Source organism: Pygocentrus nattereri, chromosome 23 (genome assembly GCF_015220715.1).
Source record: "Pygocentrus nattereri isolate fPygNat1 chromosome 23, fPygNat1.pri, whole genome shotgun sequence".
NCBI lineage: Eukaryota > Metazoa > Chordata > Actinopteri > Characiformes > Serrasalmidae > Pygocentrus > Pygocentrus nattereri.
Genome location: NC_051233.1, coordinates 14,252,345 through 14,273,708, shown reverse-complemented (window position 1 = coordinate 14,273,708; position 21,364 = coordinate 14,252,345). Strand labels below are relative to the sequence as shown.

At 39.1% G+C, this 21,364-nt stretch overlaps 1 protein-coding gene across 2 annotated transcripts in view; it reads right to left on the bottom strand.

The window, feature by feature from the left end:
- The window catches only part of abl1 (c-abl oncogene 1, non-receptor tyrosine kinase), a 35,506-nt gene that overhangs the window by 4,376 nt on the left and 9,766 nt on the right, over positions 1 to 21,364 (bottom strand). The window contains exons 1-6 of one of the 2 annotated variants that reach the window (XM_017701663.2): positions 11,173 to 11,787; positions 7,926 to 8,090; positions 5,055 to 5,350; positions 1,024 to 1,296; positions 735 to 819; positions 379 to 556 (exon numbers count right to left, since the gene is read on the bottom strand). In XM_017701663.2, coding sequence (XP_017557152.1) covers positions 379 to 556; positions 735 to 819; positions 1,024 to 1,296; positions 5,055 to 5,350; positions 7,926 to 8,090; positions 11,173 to 11,257 — 1,082 coding nt within the window. In that variant the 5' untranslated portion in view covers positions 11,258 to 11,787. Of the gene's footprint in view, positions 1 to 378; positions 557 to 734; positions 820 to 1,023; positions 1,297 to 5,054; positions 5,351 to 7,925; positions 8,091 to 11,172; positions 11,788 to 21,364 lie in introns of those variants that run through there. The other variant, XM_017701662.1, reaches the window with a different exon arrangement.

Below are 21,364 nucleotides of genomic sequence, written 5' to 3'. Positions count from 1 at the left end.
GAGACTGAATATAGTACTTTATGGTATGGTCAATTCAGTTCAGTTCACTTTTTACAATCGTCCCAAGCTGCTTTAGAAGGATTGGATCAGAGCTCATTTATTGTTAACATATTATGGAAATTATAGAGTTATTTATTAATTATTAGAGTACTTCAGTGAAATGTTGTGTTATTGGCAAAAAGCTGTCAAAGTAAAAACTTTATTATATTACAGTAATGAACAACTGAATAAGATGATGTATATGATGTATACACATGGAAACTGGGAAAAAAAACACTACATTCATGAATATTACATACAAGCTGTTGTTAGCAAAAGCACTGGTAAACATGCTTTTAACATGTCTCAATGTGAAGTGATCTGGTTTTTGGTCAGTACCTGTGGATGAAATTCTTCTTCTCCAAGTACTCCATAGCAGAGGAGATCTGAGTGGCCATGTAGAGCAGCACCACAGCGTTCACCTCCTCACGATTACACTCACGCAGGTAGTCCAGCAGGTTACCATGGGTCATAAACTCTGTGATGATGTAAAAGGGAGGCTCCCGTGTACACACACCTAAGACAGAGAGGTTCGTATAAGTTAGAGCTCTTTGACTTTTATAAAAGGTAGTCAAATAATGAACAAAAATATTGAAAATCTTATTTGTAAACTATTAACTCACCTGAACATTCATTAAAGACTAAATCAGATAGCTCAGCTTATGACTCTTTATTCTCCTCAAGAGTAGACTCACCTAATAGCTGGACCAGGTTGGGATGCTTGATTTCTTTCATGACAGCAGCCTCCTTCAGGAACTCTTCTACCTCCATTGTGTCTTCCTATAGGAAAAGGAGGAATCAAAAGCTAGTCCTGCTCAAACAAGCAGTGTTGCCAGCAATATGTAGTACAGCCATGGGGACAGTCTAGTTTCATTTAGATGTGTTTTGTATATGCTCTTATAACTCATTATTACAGCTATGCTTGGACAAAAAAAAACACTGTGTTCCATATATGCATTTGCAAAATAACACAGGCATACTAACTTTTAGGGTTTTCACAGCAACAGTGAGATTGTACTTCTTCCAAACTCCCTCGTACACTTCGCCATACTGGCCTCCACCCAGCTTGTGTTTCATAGTAATGTCTGTGCGCTCCATCTCCCACTTGTCATAGTTAGGTGAAACCCCGTAGATTGTGGGCTTGTTGCGTTTAGGTGCTGGATAATGTAGCGTCGTGATGAGGCCATCCGCCACAGTGGAATGGTGATGGACCAACTCAGCCAGCGTGTTGAAGCGGCTCTCCGAGGACACGTATAGCTGTGCAGGGATGAGGTGGAGGAGATAAGGAAATCAACAGGCCTAACTTGTTTTGTGATATAATTGGCAAGGATTACTGGTGCGCTATATAGTCAGCAAATCTATTCCAAGTATTCTAAACAACACAGGTCAATAAAATCAGTAAAGGGGTGGGGGGGCTCACTACTGGTGTACTGATGATTATCTCTGAACATTACCAGAAAAGCCTGTATTAAAGTGACTTATACACTCCCAAAAAAGATATTGCTTGAAAATGGTTCTATATAGCACAAAAAATGTTCTGCTATTGTTATGATGTCAAGCTTGTAACAATATTTGAACTGTTCTAGTGCTATATGGAACTATTCTCAAAAAGTTATATATAGAATTGAATACAACACATTCTCTTTCAATCTGAAGTACTCGTAGTTCTAGATAGCATGCCAGAAAGTGAATATTTTCTTTGATTTTTAATTCTATTTACAATGTCTGGTCTGTGCAGTTAAATAAATAAAAAAAAGGAAAACTCAATGACAGAACAGAGAAATGCACTTTGTGCCTGACACATCTCATCTGTTCAGAGTCAAAAGTGAAACGTAAAAAGTGAAAAGCAGCAGCATCACTGCAAAAACCATCACTTATTAACTTACTTGGGGGGAAAAAAAAAAAAAAAAACAGTTTTGATGATACATAAATAAACTCAAGGCTCAACCTAAAGACTCCACCAGAATACTTGTCCATTCCCTGACAGCACAAGAGTGTAAAAATCTCTTTTTTCATTCAGCTTTTATGATCTATTTAAATTTTATTTTGAATTCATTTATTTTATTTTTGCAAAGTGAGGACAAATACTTATATATTTTAAACGTTTTAAGAATCATTTCTTCCGAAAAGACTGCATTTTCCAATGGCCAATAATCATACAAATTTTAAATGAGATCAGAACAAAATGATCATTAAATGACAAAAAAGTATGTTCAAAATTAAACCGTTTATTAAAGCATATTTGATGCATCTTATTTATTTTATTAGTTGCAAGTAAGCAAGAAATTTGATGTAACTGGACCTACTAAGATTTAGTTGAATACCCATGGTCTATGCTGACATAACAGCACAGGTATCATGCAGCAGTATTCAGAGATAGTGTTATACCATTTTTTACCAATACAGACAATGAATCCATCATCCAAAACTTCTTAAAAAGAAACCACTATGCTTTTAAATAATGACATTTACATGTTTATGTATTTTTATAGTGGGCAGCACGGTGGTGTGGTGGGTAGCGCTGTTGCCTCACAGCAAAGGGGGCCTGGGTTCGTTTCTCTGGCCAGGCGACCAGGGTCCTCTCTGTGTGTAGTTTGCATGTTCTCCCCATGTCTGCATGGGTTTCCTCCGGCTTGTCCGGTTTCCTCCCACAGTCCAAAGACATGCAGTCAGGCCAATTGGACATGTTAAATTGTGTGAGTGTGTGTGTGTGTGTGTCTGTCTGCCCTACGATGGACTGGCGACCTGTCCAAGGTGTATCCTGCCTTCTGCCAGATGACCGCTGGGATAGGCTCCAGCAACGCGCGCCCCTCCCCCCCCCCAATGTTTGTGTGTATTTTTGTATATTCAAAGTACCGTCCTTACTGTTCCCTTGTGACTTGGCTTCTGACATAAAAGGACTTTCTTTATGGTACTAGAAATAATTCTGTGCCATTTCACGTTAGATTTGATATTGGCCCAATAACAATACCCAGTATCAGATCAGACATCTCTTACATTGATTTTTAGACTTTATTGATTAGCATTATTGATAGATAGAAAATAAAGTTTTGGCTATGTGCTTCAGATTGTTTGGAAGGAACTGGAAACTAAATCAAGTTTCCTTTCTGGAAATCCAGTTTCTGTCTCTTAACATTTACAGTACTGCGTAAGGCTCTTCTTTGTCATTTAAAAATAAAACAAAATAAAATAAACAATAGAAAACACATCACCTGATACTGTGATGGTGAGATATATTTGTAAAAAGCTGATTTTTATTAACCTGTCCAGGGTGTATCCTGGTGTGTGGGTGTGTGATTTTTATTAATACCACCCAGCACTTCTTGATGGCAAAGTGCCTGAAATTATCTGGATGGTCAATAAAAACAGGTAGCTGCTTAAAGCTCAGCTTGTCTTGTGGGGTTCAGAGTTTGAGTTGAAGAGTGGAAGCACGTCCTCTTTTCACAAAATGAACCCAACAGCCACCACAGGCATCTCTCTCATGCATGCCATTCCACAGCTTCACCTCAGATCACTGAGGAATGTGGGACTACAGTGGACAGGATGTGCTCCCCCACTACCGTCCAGCTGGACTAGGGGGCTGGCAGCCTTGGGCAGGGAGTTCATCATGCACACAGCCAGGGAGTATTAAAAAAAGCATTCTCCAGGGATGATTTAACTCCACTGTAGAATCTGTCTGGCCTTCCCACAGTTAATAGGCCAGAGGAGTTTGCTTGGAATACGTGGTATGGTGTGTACAGCAAGATATCTAACGCTTAGCACTCACAGAGGGAAACACAAATACTAAAGTCCACTGGCAAAATTTAGAATAACAAGGAAACTGATGCTTTTAAAGGGTGCAAACTGATGCTCTTAAAGGATGCATCATACTAGGAAGCATCTGGAGCTGTAAAATTAATGGGGAACTCTAAGATACAACAAGCAATTAAAAACATTAAGAGTTTCCCAAATTTAGCTTAAGTCTAATGTTGGATAGTGATAAGCCTTAAAGGGTTTAACTTTGGCAGTAAAACGTGTCCAGCATTTGGATGCTGTCTATATTAGCATTTAAATGACAAGAGAAATCATGTTTGTGTTCGGCACATGTTTAAATCTAGGTGTCCTGATGTAGAGGTAGTTGAGCATGTACTGTGATCAGCTGTATGAGTGTGTAAGCACAACAAGTCTAGCTAGGCTACATTTGTGGTCTAACATAACATATATATATGTGTGTGTGTGTGTGTGTGTGTGTGTGTGTGTGTGTGTGTGTGTGTATACATATACACACAAACACACACACACACACACACACACACCCCAATATGACTACACAAAGTACATTTTAGAGAGGCAAATGTAAATGTGCTGTTTCTTTATTGGATGACAATCCAGTGACCACAATCGGATGTTAAAGTGTAAAGAAGACCATCGTTACGCATTGTTAAATAGAAGTTACTTGACGTAAAAACACAATCTGAGGCAAGGGAGTGTTTTAGGCATGCTAGGTACTTTAGTCTCATACTTCTGGTGCAAAACTGAAGAAGCAAACGTTGGACAGCAATCTTATCTTGGCTGCTCAGCTACATTTAGAGTAATGGAAAACCGTGTCAATGTTTTTAAATAGATGTTTAGCAATAAGTAAATAGAAGTTAGCAATAAGTAAATGCACAATATAAGAGAGCTAGTCACACAGGGGTTAAAATGAAGATATCTGGTATTTATTCTACAGTCAGCTGGGCATATCACCATTTTGTCAGCTTCATGCTCACTGACTATCCACACGTCAGTGCATAAGCAATTCCCTGCACCACTCATCAGTCTGATCAGAAATAAAAAAAAATGTTATTCTACAATTGTCTGAAGCATTTAAGTATAATTTAAGCCAAACATCCTCATGTATATAGTTCTTTACCACGTTAAAGGACAAAACACCAGACAATCAAACAACTGAATGCCTCAAACAAGCCAAGAGCTCACCACTCAAGGTATTGTATGTTTCTGTGCATTGGCTACAGAATGTCTACTCATGTTCTCACCTTGCCGTCGGAGGCAGTGTTAATGCGGTAGTGGTAGACCCGACCTTCATAGCGCAGTGAGATGGACCTCTGGCCTGGGCTGCTTTCACTGTCCCGTACCAGGAAGCTGCCATTGATGCCGCTGCTGAGCAGGTATTCGGCAGCGTTGCGTGATACCGGCCCGTGGTACCAGCTGTGTTTCTCCAGGCTGTTAACTGGAGTGATGTAGTTGCTGGGCACCCAGCCCTGGCCATTCTTGGTCTGTGCCTCGCACCACTCCCCATTGTGATTGTAGCCCAGCACTCGGAGTTTCTCTCCTGAGAAACCAGAGAATTGAATCATTGCATTATGTGGCATTACATGACAGCACTGCTCCTCCTTCAGCTTTGAAAACACAGGATATTATGTTTGAACAAAAGATTGTTAAAGCCTTCTGATATGCTGTGACTTCACACAATGTCATCTAGAAGTGTGTGTCAGAGCAATTTTACTTGGTGATTACTCAGAAACGGTTATGCATGTAGATCTATTAAAATGTAAAAATTAACTGATTAAATATAAATGCTTTCAGATTTACTTTTTCTTTGCTTATTGCTTACTACTGACCTGACAATTTCATTTAAACACTATTACTGTCAGCTAACCTAGGCTGAACCTGCACCCACTACATACTGACATTTTACACAGCATCTATATTAGTTTAATCTTTTTAGAATCTCATTTATTTAACTTCACATCATCCATGTTAACAACAACAAAACGTATAAAAAAAAAAAAAGCACATATCTAATTGGTCCTCAACAACCTGATTAGCAATTGGCCAATTCGTTATGTTGATTTTAGCAGATCTGTGTTGCAGATTATTGGCATACATTGTAGGTGCATTCGATTCGTCTTTGAATGCTGCTGCTATACCTATAACAAACATAAGAGCATTAATTATTTATGACTCATTGTGCTAAACAGCTAGCTGCCTCTTTCTTTTGATGTAATATTTCATTTGACTCACCATTTGAATACGCATCTGATTTTCCATTTACAGTCTGGCCTATTAAAATATCCCGTCACACACAATTTAATTTCTATTGTGAATTTGACTAATAGAAACTATTGGAAATGTGCTAGCATGCATCATGTACTCACCAAAAAAGTGAACATTTGCTTAGAATGGTTTCCAGAAATTGACCAAAATTTTGTACGCTGGTCAATTTGACTGTACAGAAGTTTTATTCAGCCATAATCATAATTGGTGCATCCCTTAATTAATGTTCTAAGCAATATGTAATGCACCACAATATTTTGCTTATAGTTTACTGGTTACTACTATCAGTAGAAAGAAAAGAGCCAAGTTTTCATAAGCTAATTACCACTTTCTGCCACAGAACACCTAAACAAAAGGGCCTTCTTGACCTAATCAAAACTCACAACAGAGACCAGCACACAATCACACTTGACTCATATAACAACATCCTGACATGACCTGGAACAGACTCATGCTGAGTAAATGATCAGTATGCCTTGGTAGGGCTGTGACTCTGGCACACTAGAATCCTCTCAATTGCGTCATGATTGCCTTAACCACGATGCACAGGTTTTTCCATGTGTCATTACAAGTTCCTGTGGTTGACATTACTGCCTGCAAATTCATCCGGTGGTAAAACTTTTTAATCTCATGAAACTGTTACCTTGGTATTAGCAATAAGCAAAGCATTTATTACTTAGAAAAGTGACCTTCGCAAACCTACACAGAACTTACAAGGCCAAGATCATGGAAAACTGAGTTTCTCACTTTTTTGAAAGAGTTTCAAAGCGTAATATTCACCTCCCGCTCAATATGGTCCATCTATAGAAATTAAGCCTCAAAAACAGCTCGTTCTTAGTCTTAAAGGCAATATAATAAAAAGCATGTTTAATTGTAAGGAATAAAGAGAGGTTCGCAAAAGGTCTAAAAATATGATTTGATTAAAAATGAATTATGTTTTTAGTATGTAAACCCACACAAACAGCAGAAGAGGGGCTTAGGGAAATCAAAAGTACAAAAGACATTTAAGATAGGTCATTTGTGTTCTACATATATATGTCCTACAGGAAGAATCTGAAGTTAAATAAACTGACTCATTAAAATATATTATTCTATATTATATATATTTTCTAACTAGTGAGATATGCAAGAGAAATCTGTTATCTAAGCATATTAAATTAATCAATATATCAATATCAAGTACATTAAGCATAAAGCAGGAACTCTCCTTTATATGAAATGATTTGACTAGCCAGGCCAAAGCTGCAGCTGCCTTACTGTTTTTCAGTAACTTGAGTGGAAAGAACTCACATACTGCACAAGATAAAGGAAGCAGAGGGGACACAGAGAATGTGAGGCAAATATGTGGATTTCCAGGCAGCAGCGTCACTTGCCTCCCCTGAGAGGATGCACTAGGCCTCTCAGCTCAAAGCCTATAGCAGACTATGCTTGTTTCAGATGAACCTGAAGCAGCACTGCTGTTTGTTTCATAATGATTATGGATTCGATTTCAGTAAGGGAAGCTGAATGTGTGTGTTCACGGTTAATGTTTTCCTAATCAGACAGGAGAGGCAAGGCTTTTGATCTATTGTTAAATGGCAATGCAGTATATGGCAAGTGGCAATAAAATAAAACTAAAAAATATCCCCAACGGTTATACTTGAACAGGTTCATTACACTATGTTCTATTTGACTGTTGTTTATTAGTGTCAGTGATTACTTTTAATTACTGCTGGTATGCCATCTGTATTACTATGTGAACAGGTGATAAAACTCATTTTTTTTATAGGATTAGTTTCTGAGAAATCAAGCACAACAACTTGACTCACTGCTGGCACTGTTAAACATTCTCACAAAGTATGACACCTTACCTTTAGTTATGCTAAGTGTGTTGTCACCACTTGCCACGAAGTCATATAGTGCTACAAACAGGTTTGGGTCATTTTCACTGGGTCCCGCCAACAGGTTCTCTTTGGAGTTCCAGCGTGCCGCCTCAGAAAGACCAGGGGACTCGAAATCTGGCCGCTGAAGAGCTTCTGCAAATGACAGTGCAAAACACGTAAGTGAATCACCACAAATAACTACATGCACACTTTAGAAACTAACACAGATGAATGTAATGGAAAGACCTACTGTGTTCATATCACTAACAATATTTAACAATTTTCCAAGCAGCACATTCAGGCAATTTACAGTGTTACTACTCAGTATATGCTTAACCTGCAAGTACCCTATGTAGACCCACTTTTCACTTCCTCACTCTAGCAACTACAGAAGTTATAGTTTAGATTTTACAAAAGTCAGAGACCTCTCCATGTAATTTCCAGACAAAACTGCCACTAAATACTCTTCCCATGCTCTTTTTAAATACCACCAATGTTCAGTCTTAAAAACTGGTTGCAATTTCTGTAATTTCGTTGTTCTAGTGCATTCTACATTTTTTGTCTATCTACTTTTTGTCTATTTCCTTTTCTCAGTAACACCTCCTTGATAGCTATACGTCATTTCACACCCTTAGCACTGAGTTGTCTTCTCACAGTGGTATGGTGGACAGAAACACCTGTGGACTTCTTCAGATCTGAAGTAAGAGTGGAGATTTTCTCCTCTCTCTCTCTCAAAGATGAAAGTACTGTCTATAGGATGGTGACAATTTTGGTGACTAGGTCTTACAGGGTGGTTATAAGTCCTACTTCTTCCCTTCCTTTGGCAAGCGGACTATATATCATATCTAATCTCCTCAAAAATATTTCTTGAAAAATTAATCATTTGTATTTCATGGCTATCTAGACTAGAACTTAAATAAATGAAGGGTGGTCTTTGACTTTTGCACAGTCCTGTAGTAGTTACCACATAACTCACAGTAGTTATTGCACAATAAGCTTTAAGATGAATAACTGAATAGTACACCTGCAGTTTTCAGGGCAAAATGGATTAGAACAAGGCAAGACTTTCAAGCTATCTGTGTACAAAAGGATGGCGATACGGACAATAAACCTCTTTAGACATAACTGAATCTCTCTCTCTCACTCTCTCACTCTCACACACAAATATATATAAAACTTTAACTTTGTTCACATTAGCACAATTCCTCTACCCTTACATAACTCAAGACTCCTTATATGTCTCTGCTTGAGTAGGGTAATTACATTCAGTGGTGTTAAAAAGCATAGCCCACACAGCGATTTCATTAAGCACAGTCACAGTCAACAAGCTACTCAGCTGTCCCCGCACATGTTCCATCACCTTATGCTTCTCAGTCACACACATAGCCTCGGTCTGAAGAACCACACAATGCTGAAAGTCTCATTTGGGGTTCCAGGCATCAGAAAAAAAACTCCCACACATACCCTTTAATATAATGTAGATACATTGTGCTCAGAATGGTTCACTCATTACTCACTACATAGGTGTTTGCTATACACTAACCTGACTAACGAACAACCCTGGACCTCACACAGAAGTTGAAAACAAAAGAAAATGGCAGTGACGCTATCCATTTCCAGATGCAGCTATGGTTATTTTATAGACAACTTAATTAACATTGGTGATTAACCTGTGCTCCTTGATAATTCCAGGATTTGGTACTTTTAGGCATAGGTAAACATGTGCATTTAGTTTTTATTCTCTAAATTGCTAAATTCCAGGAATCAAACACATCTTCTTGAAAGAAACGTCATCCAATGGACCTGCATACTGAAAAATGGTTTTGTAAGATGAGACATTACGGGGGCGTCTGGCCTGGCACGGAAATGAGGCTGTGATAGCAGAAGATAAACAAATGAGAGAGAACTGGCTGTGATTCTTCTGTTAAGCAAGAGCTGAAGGACAAAAGGGGACTAGACAAACTGACGTAATAGTATGGTCCATTTCTCTGCCTATGTTTCTTGCTGTTTATCTAATAAAGAACTTATTTTTTGAGTATTTGTTGGAGTCCTAGCTGTGATGGAGATACTGAACCACACATGAGCCTAAGCACTAGTGACCACATGGTGAACCAAAGATCTCCTAAGTAAGTGTGTCATCACTACAACAGGCTGGAGAAGAAGTCATGAGAGAGATGGTAGTGAAAGGGAGAGACACAAACTAATTTAGCAGAGACAGGGACAGCAAATCTCTCACAAAGAGCTGGAGGCAGAGTGCCAAAAATGAGCCCAGGCGTGAGGAATACTCTCAAAACATTCATAAGACTAGAGACGAAGCATGAAACAAGACAAATCTCATTCTAAAATGGAGAAACTTCGATTGTGATCTAACAGAAAAGACAAAATGTCACCCAGAACAGTAAAGTATTTCACATAGTTTTTTAGGAAAAAAAATTACAATTACTATATCTTGAAGCCAGCAGGTTAATACATCTGATGGACCATACGCAGGATTTCCACCAGCAATAGTTTTTGTTCCTAGCATATTATTACCATACATGAAGACTTATTAACCTTGGTTATGTGAGCATAGATATAAGGAAGTATTATCATTATTATTTTTGCTTACAAAGAAACAAAACATGCAAAAACAAGGACTAGTCTCTCTCATCCTTTCTAGTATTTTTTGTTTACTTTAAACTTTTGTTAAATATCCAAGAAAGGTTCAAAATTTTTTTTAAAGTTATTTTCTCCCCTCTGTATACAATCTTCAGTAAATATACACAGATACAAAAAAGGGAAAAAGAACAGCATTTCTAAATCTACGTGAAAGTTAATTTCTGTACACTGTTTGCTTAAACAAACCTACACAGGCAGTCAGGCAGGAGTCAGATTTCCTAGTATTCTCTCCTCCCTCACTTTTTTTCCTCCCTTTCTTTTGCTGTGAGCCAGAGTGTCTGGCTTTGCTCGCTCCCTCTGCCCCCCTCCCCACCACTTTCCTAACGGCTAGGCGAAGGAGAGTCAGCTCAGAGGCCTCAAAGTGAAGCTGAAGTCTGTGATTTTCGGAAGACCATCAACCCAAGTTCCCCTCCGCAGCTTTATCTATGCTCCTAGGTCTTGTTCAGATTACCCTCCTCTGTAATTGAGATTCTTCTTCACAAAAAGCAACACCTCCCCCAAACACCCCCACCTCCCCCAAAGACACAAAGTCATGCTAGCTTTCTTCATCTGTTCCGACGCAACCCCAAATTCTTACCTTCGAAGTAATAGCTGGAAGAGGACGAGAGGCCTTTTTTAGATTTACACCCCACCAATTTCAAACAGATCTCCAACATTTTCATTTGCTTTCTTACGCTTCCACTTTAAAGAAAAAGTCCAATTTTTACCCTCTTCAAGTTACACGTCCTAATAATCAGTCATCCAAAAGTTGATTACCGACTTAAAAAAATAGTAAAAAAAAAAATTAAAAGGGGTTCAGTGTCTTAAGTCGACAACAAAGCGAAGACAAATGCAGAAACCAGCTTTCGAAAGAAAAGACCGATATCCACATCCCAAAACTCCACAGCTGCATCCACTTTATGACTCTGTACTACCAAGTTTCCAGTCCAAGAGGCTCCATTTTTTTCCCAGTCTGCTTTTGCTCGATCGCTCTTTCGCTGGGAAAATACCCATCCAAACACGGGCAACTCGTCCCTGAGACGTAGTCAAGAGCCAAACTTAACACTTTGATGTAAAGACGTGCTCTCTTGATCCTGCCATCCTGCTGTCCTGTCGCCTGCAAGTGTGATAGCGGGAGAAAGCCGAGTGCTCGCGCTGCTCGCTGCCAACAAAGGGCCCCTTTCAGGCACTGCCTGCTGTACTGAATGACATCAGCTGGCTGGATCCTCCCACCTCCCCCCCAAAAACACACATACAAACACAGCCATGCACGCACACACATACTCTCAAACACACACACATCAACAGAGAGGAATACCAAGGCAGACCCTGCACTGAAATACCAGCAGAAGTCAGACTTTGGGAAATGATATGCTACAGCAGGAATCTGCCTTTGTCGTTCCTGTTGTAGAGTCACATGGCATTTTATGGAAGGCCTCTCCCCTCCCCCACTTCTCTTTCTCTCTCTCTCTCTCACCAATAGTCTCTCGCTCTATTCTGAAATGTTTACAGCTTCAAAGAAAGGCGCCCGAAGCTGTGGCTGCCAAGTGTGCTGTGAAGTGTCATGACAAGCATTCTTCCTTTTTGTTTTGTTTGAAGTTAGTCTAACTAGGCAACAGGCCGTTTTGGGAACTAAATGATTTACATGAATCAGAGTGTAAACAGAGGCAGGGTGGTACAATGGAGTCAGTCAATATCTGAAGTTTTCAGCTTTATCTAAAATGTATCCCTTAAGCTGGTGACAATTTAGCCACTTCATTAAGTAAAGCTACTGCTCATTAATAAAGTTTGCTCTGTTTAGTAAAAGTTGTGCAAGTAAAAATTTTTTTGCACAAGCTCAAGCAGCTAGACAAAATTTTATAGAGTTTCAGTCAAATTTGACATTCAGATTTTTAAGGCATTATTTGAAAAACAATTTAACTATCACTACTCCTGTAAGGTCTATAGGCAACCGCACACCAGACACACTGGGTGGATGACACCAGAGACTGTGATGCCACTCAGCATCTCATTAACACTGTACTATTTTCAACTCAGAATAAAAATTAGACTGCAAGGCTTAAATTTACATCAAGAAAGGTATCAATCTCACGTCTTTAAGATAAACAGACGTGATATGTCTGTTTTCACAAATCTTTATGTTACAGGTCTAAATGAGTCGTATTTCACCTCATAGCTTTCAGTTCAAAAACAGAAAGACTGTCAATAAGACCGTTGGATACGCAATACTAAACTTTTTTCCATCAAAACTATGAGTGTAAAATGAGCTTGAGCTTCTTGTTTTTCTGTTCTTTCCTTCAACACTTCCTATGTGCTACAGCTAAGCTTTGCACCATCTACTACCCAGGGCCAGCCCCTTCTAAACTGGTGTACAGTAGCTTTTAGCCCACTGCAGTAGTGGTTTTGTACACTTCCTCCTTTGTACTAAACAAACTTGAAACTGTCAAAAACTTGTTGGTGTAAAAAGATGTAGGTTTGACCCTCTGGTGGTGTATAATGTATAATGTTTGTAGTGCTCAGACCCATCCGTAACAGTGGGTACAGCCTGACATGTACTGGCAAAATGAGGACTGCAGGACCACAACTACATCACTGATATGAGGGTTCTATTTAGAAGCGAAAATACTGCCAATGAAGCAACTGTTACTGCTGTTTCAACTTGTTTCATGTTATAATGAATACACCTCTGACGTGGGGTAAATCACTTTTGTTGAGGATTTTAATGGTCTCTTTTAATGTTTTCATAAAACTCTGGACAGAAACGGCTACATAAAGCCTTATCAGCTACTTACTTGTTATACAGTAATGCAGCCTAAACTGATAAACCTGAACACAAGTGAATTAACAAAAAACAAGTGCAACAAATCCTAACCTTCAAAACAATTAAAATGTGTGAAAAACTGAAGAAGAATGGAAAAAAAACAACAAATGAACAGAAACCAATGCACTGGCAAAAAGTCCTGGAGGCTCCGTCCCTGGCTACAATATTTATATCATTCAAGACTTTCTGAGTTTCTGCTGACAACTGAGAACTTGGGGTATGCATCCGCTTACAAACCTTGCATTCATTTCAATGGAAAGCTCGGCCAGATCCACACTGTGCATGTATAAAGTAGATGATCTTTGCCACATGCCTCAAACTTTCTCTGAATGCAGAGAGAGGCACCAATGGCTGTTTTTCCTTTCCTTTTAATACATAACAGCTTTACATAATAATTTGGCGTTATACGTAACTGTTGACATTCAAGATCTGGCAAGAAGATGTTTGACTGGACGTAATTTACATCATCAGAGCAGGAATGTACCAAAAACAATCAGATTGTTTATTGCCCCAGATACATTCAATATGGTTCCTGTTCTCTTCCTTCATTTCCACAACAGAAATGACACAGAAGCACAAACCAGCAGAGAGAGCTGTGGAGGGGCAGAACATGGTGACAAATGGTGCATATGAATGCATACTGTTACAAATATCTGACAATTCACAGTTGACAACTAACAATCTTATCAGTCAAAAAGTAATTGAGACATCCAAAGACTTTCCTTTTTGACAATATAAAGTTGTCATGATGAGTTTTTAGAATTTTTAGCTACTTTTAACTTTCATATTGGTACAGCCTACAACTGCTAATATGTTTGCAAAATACTAATTTTGTTAATATTTTGTTTGTGTGACAAAAATTCTACTCATTGCACCTTAAATGAGACCGGTAATAATTAGAGCCAGTGGATATCAGTCTCACATTTGAACATACATAATATATAAATAACTTTCAACCTATACTGATTTCTTTATAACACATAAGACAATAATAAAATGTGAACAGTGCACTTATTTTTTGGTACCTGCCTGTTTTTTAAAATCGACAATTAATTGTTCATGAGTAGTAGTCTTAGTTCTAAAGAGTCAAGATACAAACTAGAACTCAAAAGGTTTTATTTAAAACCAAAGATAACTCAACACTGTGCAACCCTGCATGAGGTGCAGCTCCATGTTAATGCTGATTTCCATGCTACGATCTTCCTCCATGAGCATGTGGAAAAGGGGCATTAGCGTTTCTAGACTCTGGGACAGTGTCTGGAGCTGACATCACCAGTCTCTACACTAGTCAACTGGTGTCTCCAGACAGGCGGGAACCCAGGCAGCACTCAAGCCCAGAGGCGTGCTGGCCAACCAATACGTTCTCTTGACTTTCCAGTCATAAGAGAGTGAAAATGGCTGAAAATGTGACAATGATACAATTCCACCTCTGTAGTCTGGCCAGCTAAATGAGAATAGAACTGAGGTATGAAATGAGCCGTACCACATAGACTGCAACAAGGGCTTGATGGTATTCCAGTCTCCTTGGTTCATTAACAGTAGAAATGATCTCTGTTCAAAAGCAACTATGGTCCACATACCAAAAAAGGTGAGTCGACCTGAGCACTAAACCAATTAAACTGCATGCAATCTTTCAAGATTAAAAAATGATTGATTGCTTGGGTCAGTTAATTTGTGTTTTTGGTTTTGCAACTTTTGATTAAAATTTCCTAAAAGTGCTTTCAGAACAAAGCATTTTGAGAAACTTCAAGCTCAAGTACACTTTTCCAACTTTTTTTGCAATCTCTCATTGATCTGTAACTGAGTTTATGGTTATGTCAAGGCCCAGTGATTTAGCAGTGAATGACTGCTTTCGTTTGTAATCTCTGGATAAACTTGAGCATAGAACATGGAGCAATCACTGGCATGCTAACTATGAAGCTAAGCCTCATACCAAGTACATATATTAATCAAAGAGAAATTAAAAAGTTTAACTTCGAAACCACCTACAAACAACTTCGACCGCTTGGAAACTCGACTCTACCACAAAGCAAAGTGAGTGAGGAGAGGCTAGGTTTTGAGGTGGGGGGGGGGGGTGTTGCAGATGGAGAAACATGAAGCACATTGTTTTGTGATGAGCTCATAGGAGAATCACTCCATTGCGATTTATATAATCCCACTCTCAGTATGTTAACAGTTTGCTGACGTACACAGTATGCTCTCTTGCTTTTTTTTTCCTCCCCTCTTTTTTCATTCTCTTAGCTCACTTCTTTTTCCAAACCCTAGGGCACCAGCAAACTAAGGCCCACATACCGCTTGCTATACAGCTCTATCGTCCTATAAAAAGTCTTTTAAATGTAAAGCATTTCACCAAATTGGAATGTCTGCAGCAGAGTCTCAACATCAGCTCACAGCAAGGTCAGCCTTAATGGATAGGTGAAACGTGAGCCAGGTGCAGGAAGCCTCTGGGACATCACAGCACAACTGAGATCAATCTTTTGCACGCATACACAACCATGCACAAAAACACACAGCACACACTTGCACCCACAGACCCTGAAAGATGAAATACCACACCACCTTACAATGTCAGAAATGTCAGAAATGTCAGCCAGCATCAACTCTGGCACCCAGCCTACCCAGTTTGGTCAGGGAGAGTCAAGATATTACCTCAAGCATGCTAATGTGATGAAAGAAGAGTGGAGGCCCAGCTGTGGTTAATACACAAAGCTATGCACCAGGTTCATTCCATCACATCATCCTACCAGCACCACCAGCAAAAATTCTCACAAGTCATAAGTCCCAGGCACCCAGCAACCAGCCTGGCTATTCAACAGTGTTTATCCAGGGCCCTTTGGAGCATTCCATCTGGGTGTCTGGGGCCTTCTGGGCTTGTGTTTTGAGTTCCAGAGGCTCACTAGCTTGATGCACGTGCAACGAGTAAAGAGCCGAGGGACAGGTAGTGGTTATCATCATTTCGGAGTCAACAAATGTGGGCAAAATGACTTCATTCCTTAAGTGCCAAGGTTAAAGACACAAGCTAAAATTCCATGAATATAAGCACCCTGACACACCAAGCACTGGCTGCCAGACCGTAGGCTACTGGCGCCCATAGTCTGAAAGGTGGGACCCACTCCACTGGCCCTGGTCAGCACTGGCTGTGGAAGCAAGGTAAATCAGCATTGGTGGTCAGTCGTGAGAAAGAGCTGTGAGAAACGAGAGCAAAGCAAGTAAATGGCACACATTTTTCAACCAGGTGGAAGTTTTAACTATTTTTGCAATCTGAATGTCCAAAAAAAAAAAAGTATTTAAATGCTGTATTTGTAAAATATTTAATACTGTTACAAATAAACAGAAGTCAAGGTGTTCTAATAACACACATAATAAATGAGACAGTCACGTCACAGCCTTTTTTAATTTTCTCAAATAATAATAAGATAATTATTTTTTTATTAAAAATATGTTAAAACTTCAAGATGTCATTTGTTATTGCAAAACAATATATTTCAGTTTTCAATGGAATAATGGCTTCAGGGTGCAATTACTCTATTAAAAACACCTAGCACCAACCAAATGGTAGTTTACTATTACTTTCAAACACTAGATTTAGCATTAAAAACAAAACATTTGAAGCTTGTAAGGCATTCAAAAAAAATATTTTCTACTCTGCAAGTTGCAACTTTACAATTTTACAAACTACTGCGAGTTCCTACTATAGAGAGCTATAGTCTTTGCTTGAGTGCTTGAGTGCATTTTTCACAGGAGACGAGAGGTGCAAGCTTTTCCTTGACAACTCTGTTTGTCTAGCCACGATCACTAAGCCCTCTCTCAATGCAAAACTTGCTTACTCTAGGACTCGACAGCATGCTAACAAAACAGAGATAAGATGATGGAAGCAGGGTATGGCATGCAACACTACTCAGATGATAAGTTGCAGCAGTGAAATATTTACGGCATTCTGAAGTAGACAACAGATCAGCTTCAGCTCAGAATCCCTGGCAAAACAAAAGACTACACAAGGAACGTAAAAGCACCCTAATTAAAACAAGGACGTTAAGAGTAATTTGCGCAATTAATCTCATCATAAGATTACATCGGACTGTCAAAGACTGAGATTACACTGCAGATTATCTCCTTGATACACTCTCCTCAAATGACTGACCCTTATGGTCCAGCTGACATTCCTGGGAAAGAGAATTCATCTACAAAGACTAGTGTGCCCAAATCAATGCATTAGCTGACACGTCAAGACCAAACAGACCCAAAATCACATGGAACAAATTAAGAGAGGCACAGAGAACAAAAGGTAAGGTCTGAGCTGGGGCCCATCATGCAGGACCCATTTCCCAAAAGCATCATAACACAAAGATCAGGAGAAGATGACAGAGTGCGTATGACTTTGAACATTCAAACAGTTAACATGATCTCAACTCTGGGATGGATAACAGAGGCTGGGTCTCTAAATAGTGGTAGGTTTATGGATATCTTCTCAGTAGTCTAGGTCTGGCAGCTGTCTCTAGAGCCATCACTGTTTGCTAGATGGATAAAAACAAAACTAGAAGAATCAATTCATACATGGGCTTTGTAACATCAGAGTTAACAAAAAAGCCATCCAGAAATCAGCAGGGTACCCTCAGGGCCTTCTAGGCCTTCAGAGAAAGTTTAATGATTACTGTGAAATAAACACAAAACAAACATGGAATGACTTTTTATAAGCTTCAATTGTCAAAAAAATTCACATGAATCACTATCAATCAATTTTAGCTTAGCAACAACGTACTACCAAAATAAAGTTTCAACTTTTGACATGTTGTCTTTGTATTATTTTCAATTAAATATAGGGTTTAAGTGATTTTCACATCAATGCCTCTTGTTTTTATTTTCATTTTGCACAACGTCCTAACTTTTTTGTAAAAGGGGTTGTAAATTTTCATTGTCCTACAAACAGAACAGAATCATCCTAGCTCATCAGTAAAAGCAAGTTCTCAAAGAGTCTCTTTCAAAGAGCTTCATGAACAAACAGTACACTACAGCAGAATAACCTGCTTATAGGGTAATAGCTAACAGCTAATGGGTTAATTTGGCCCCTTCACAAATCTTCAGTTACAGGCTTTAAGTTTAAATCTGTACTGAAAGTGTCAGATGAAATATTACTGAACCTATTTGCTGTGGTGAACCATGGTTAGTTTGGTGTTAACACAACACTGAACAACCTTATACCAGTGCTAAATAATCATTGGAAATAAGCATTACGCTTGCTGTGTTAATCAAAGGAAGAAAAGCTTAACTGCATTAAACATTTCTATGTGTGACTGACACATGGCTGTATCTGGGTTTTTAGAGTAAACAAAATGAAATCATTCGTGAAAAGACCAATCCGATCCTAGAAACAAAGAATGGCTAAGCACAACACAATAGGAGAGCTTCTCAGTTGATGTTATTGGTGCTACTTTGTTGCGTGTTGTACTTAACAAGTGACCAAATTTGTATTCACTGTGTACTGATTCACTACATACAGAACTAGTGAGAGAATCCAGAGCCCAAGACATGCACATCAAGCACTTTTCCAGAGACTGGAAGCAACTGCAGACCTTAACAACTGCTTATATAACAATGCTATGTTTCAAGTTACAGGGTAAATTAAATATTTAATCAGACTAAATGTTCAAAATTTATGGAAGATGATGTGAAATACACAAAAACAGAACATACTTGGACAGATATTTTAAGTTTTAGATTAAATTTCATTTGGACTGCAAACAACTGCAATAATAGCTTTAGCAATATATTATTACAAATCATTTCTCATGTCAAACTATTGTTTTCCAAAAGTAGTGTTTATCTTTATCTCCAAAAAAACCCTTACAGAATGTACCCTTTTAAAATCTAAAATTAAAAACTATGTCTGTGCCTCACCAGAATATTTTACCGCCAGCAGCGCTGGTTGAAACGCAAGTAATTTAACTGCAATAAGCGGCGACAAGAGGGTTAGACTCCTTTATATGTGGGGGACAATGGTGGGATGTCCTGCAGATGTTGTTTTGGCAAAGGCAGTAGAGGCTAAAGGAGAGTGTGGCGGCAGTGGCTGCAGCATTGAGCTCTCACTCACTCACTCATTCTTGTTGGTGTCTCAAAGTTAAATGAAACCAGCTGAAGCCCACCAAACCTCCCAGCACAGGCTGCAGTGGACAGTTATCATCCTTCCACCACTGACCATGTACATCCAAATATCTATTCTGAGGAAAGCCCTCACCCTTGAAAGTTCTGAGGCAAATGATTTTTATACAGTAACAGAAAATAAAAATAAATAAAAGTATGTCAATACCAGATTTGGATACTTGAATCGGTCTCGCAAATCAACTCAGACTCAAAACTAAAAACTCATGAAATTCCACCTTGAAAGAGATTTTGAATAAGAACCATTTCATTACAGAAAAGCCTTCAATCTGATGGACAGAAAAATAGCTACACGTTGCAAAAACAATGTACAGGCAAAACAAATGGAAACAACTTGTAGACTGGAATGCAAGTATGCCAGCCAGCACAAACACTAAATTACCTTAGGTTTTCAGCTAATCTAACAATTTTTTAGTGAGTTACAGATCACAGCTTCTTACAAATCACTTTACTATTAGCTATTATGCTAGTGGGGGCAGTCATGGACTGGAGGTTAGGGAACCAGCCTCGTGACTGGAAGGTCGCCGGTTCGATCCCCAGAGCCGACAGCACATGACTGAGGTGTCCTTGAGCAAGACACCTAACCCCAACTGCTACCCGGGTGCTGCGGATTGGGCTGCCCACCGCTCCGGGCAAGTGTGCTCACTGCCCCCTAGTGTGTGTGTGCTCACTAGTGTGTATGTGGTGTTTCACTTCACAGATGAGTTAAATGCGGAGGTGAAATTTCCCCGTTGTGGGACTAATAAGGGTCACTTAATCTAATCTAATCTTAATCTAGTTAGACAGTTGCTATACAAACTGCAGACTAACCGATCTTTCAAGTTGCTTCTTTCCTTTAAACACTGTATTTCAGATTTTTATGACCAGGCTTGTTTTGTGAAGCCCAGTCGACCCTGACAGATTTTTATTAGGGGTTTACTTTCATACAATGTAGCTAACAACAAGGCTAAACTAAAATTCTCTACTGAAGACCAGCACCCGAGGGACTCTAGACACAACAAAACGTCATGGCTGGTAGCCGCTTTCTCTCTTCTGAGTGTTTATCATTTGCCACTTTTAGTGAATTCATTGATTAAGACTAGGCATCTGGCTGCCTTCCATCAGAGTAAAGTGGGAGAGGGTGGGAAAGTGGGTTTATGCATATAACTACGCTCAAAGGATTTAGAGCTTCTTTTCCAGCAGTCATTTATAAATTCTAGGGGCTGCAATTTTAGGGCTTATTTCGCTAGAACACGGGAGCAGTCAAGACCAAGTCAAATCAGTAGTCTGCAGTGCAGACTCCGTAAAATCAAGACACTTTAACACTTAAAATATAAAAAAATCGAACAAAACCTAAAACAGAAAATCTGTAGCATTAAACCTCTTCCAAAAATCTTTGATTATTGGGACACTTGCTATGGTTGAAATGAATAAGAGAAAACAAGTCTTCTCTTTTTTACCATATTGTATGGTTGTCACAAGGTCACAGCAGTTTGACTATCTGAATATCTGCCAGAATCCAGCCACTGAACTGGATGGGGCAGCAGCAATATTTGGAAAAACAAAACCTAAGTTGTTTTTCTTCTCTGTGCAAGTTAGTAAATAAATAAATAAATCGCTTTAAACTGAGAGTAGATTTGAAAAGAATCTTCAACCACAGCATTCCAAAAGGACAGAGCCTAGCATTAACAAGCTGTGACTAGACGGAATTTTTATCACTGGCTGGAATTCACATCATAGGTAAGAAAGAGTTCAAGAGGGGCAAAGCCCAGCACAACAGCTGTGCTTCTGAGTGGTACTGCGGACCCTGACAGTGCTTTCTGTGTTTGTGTGT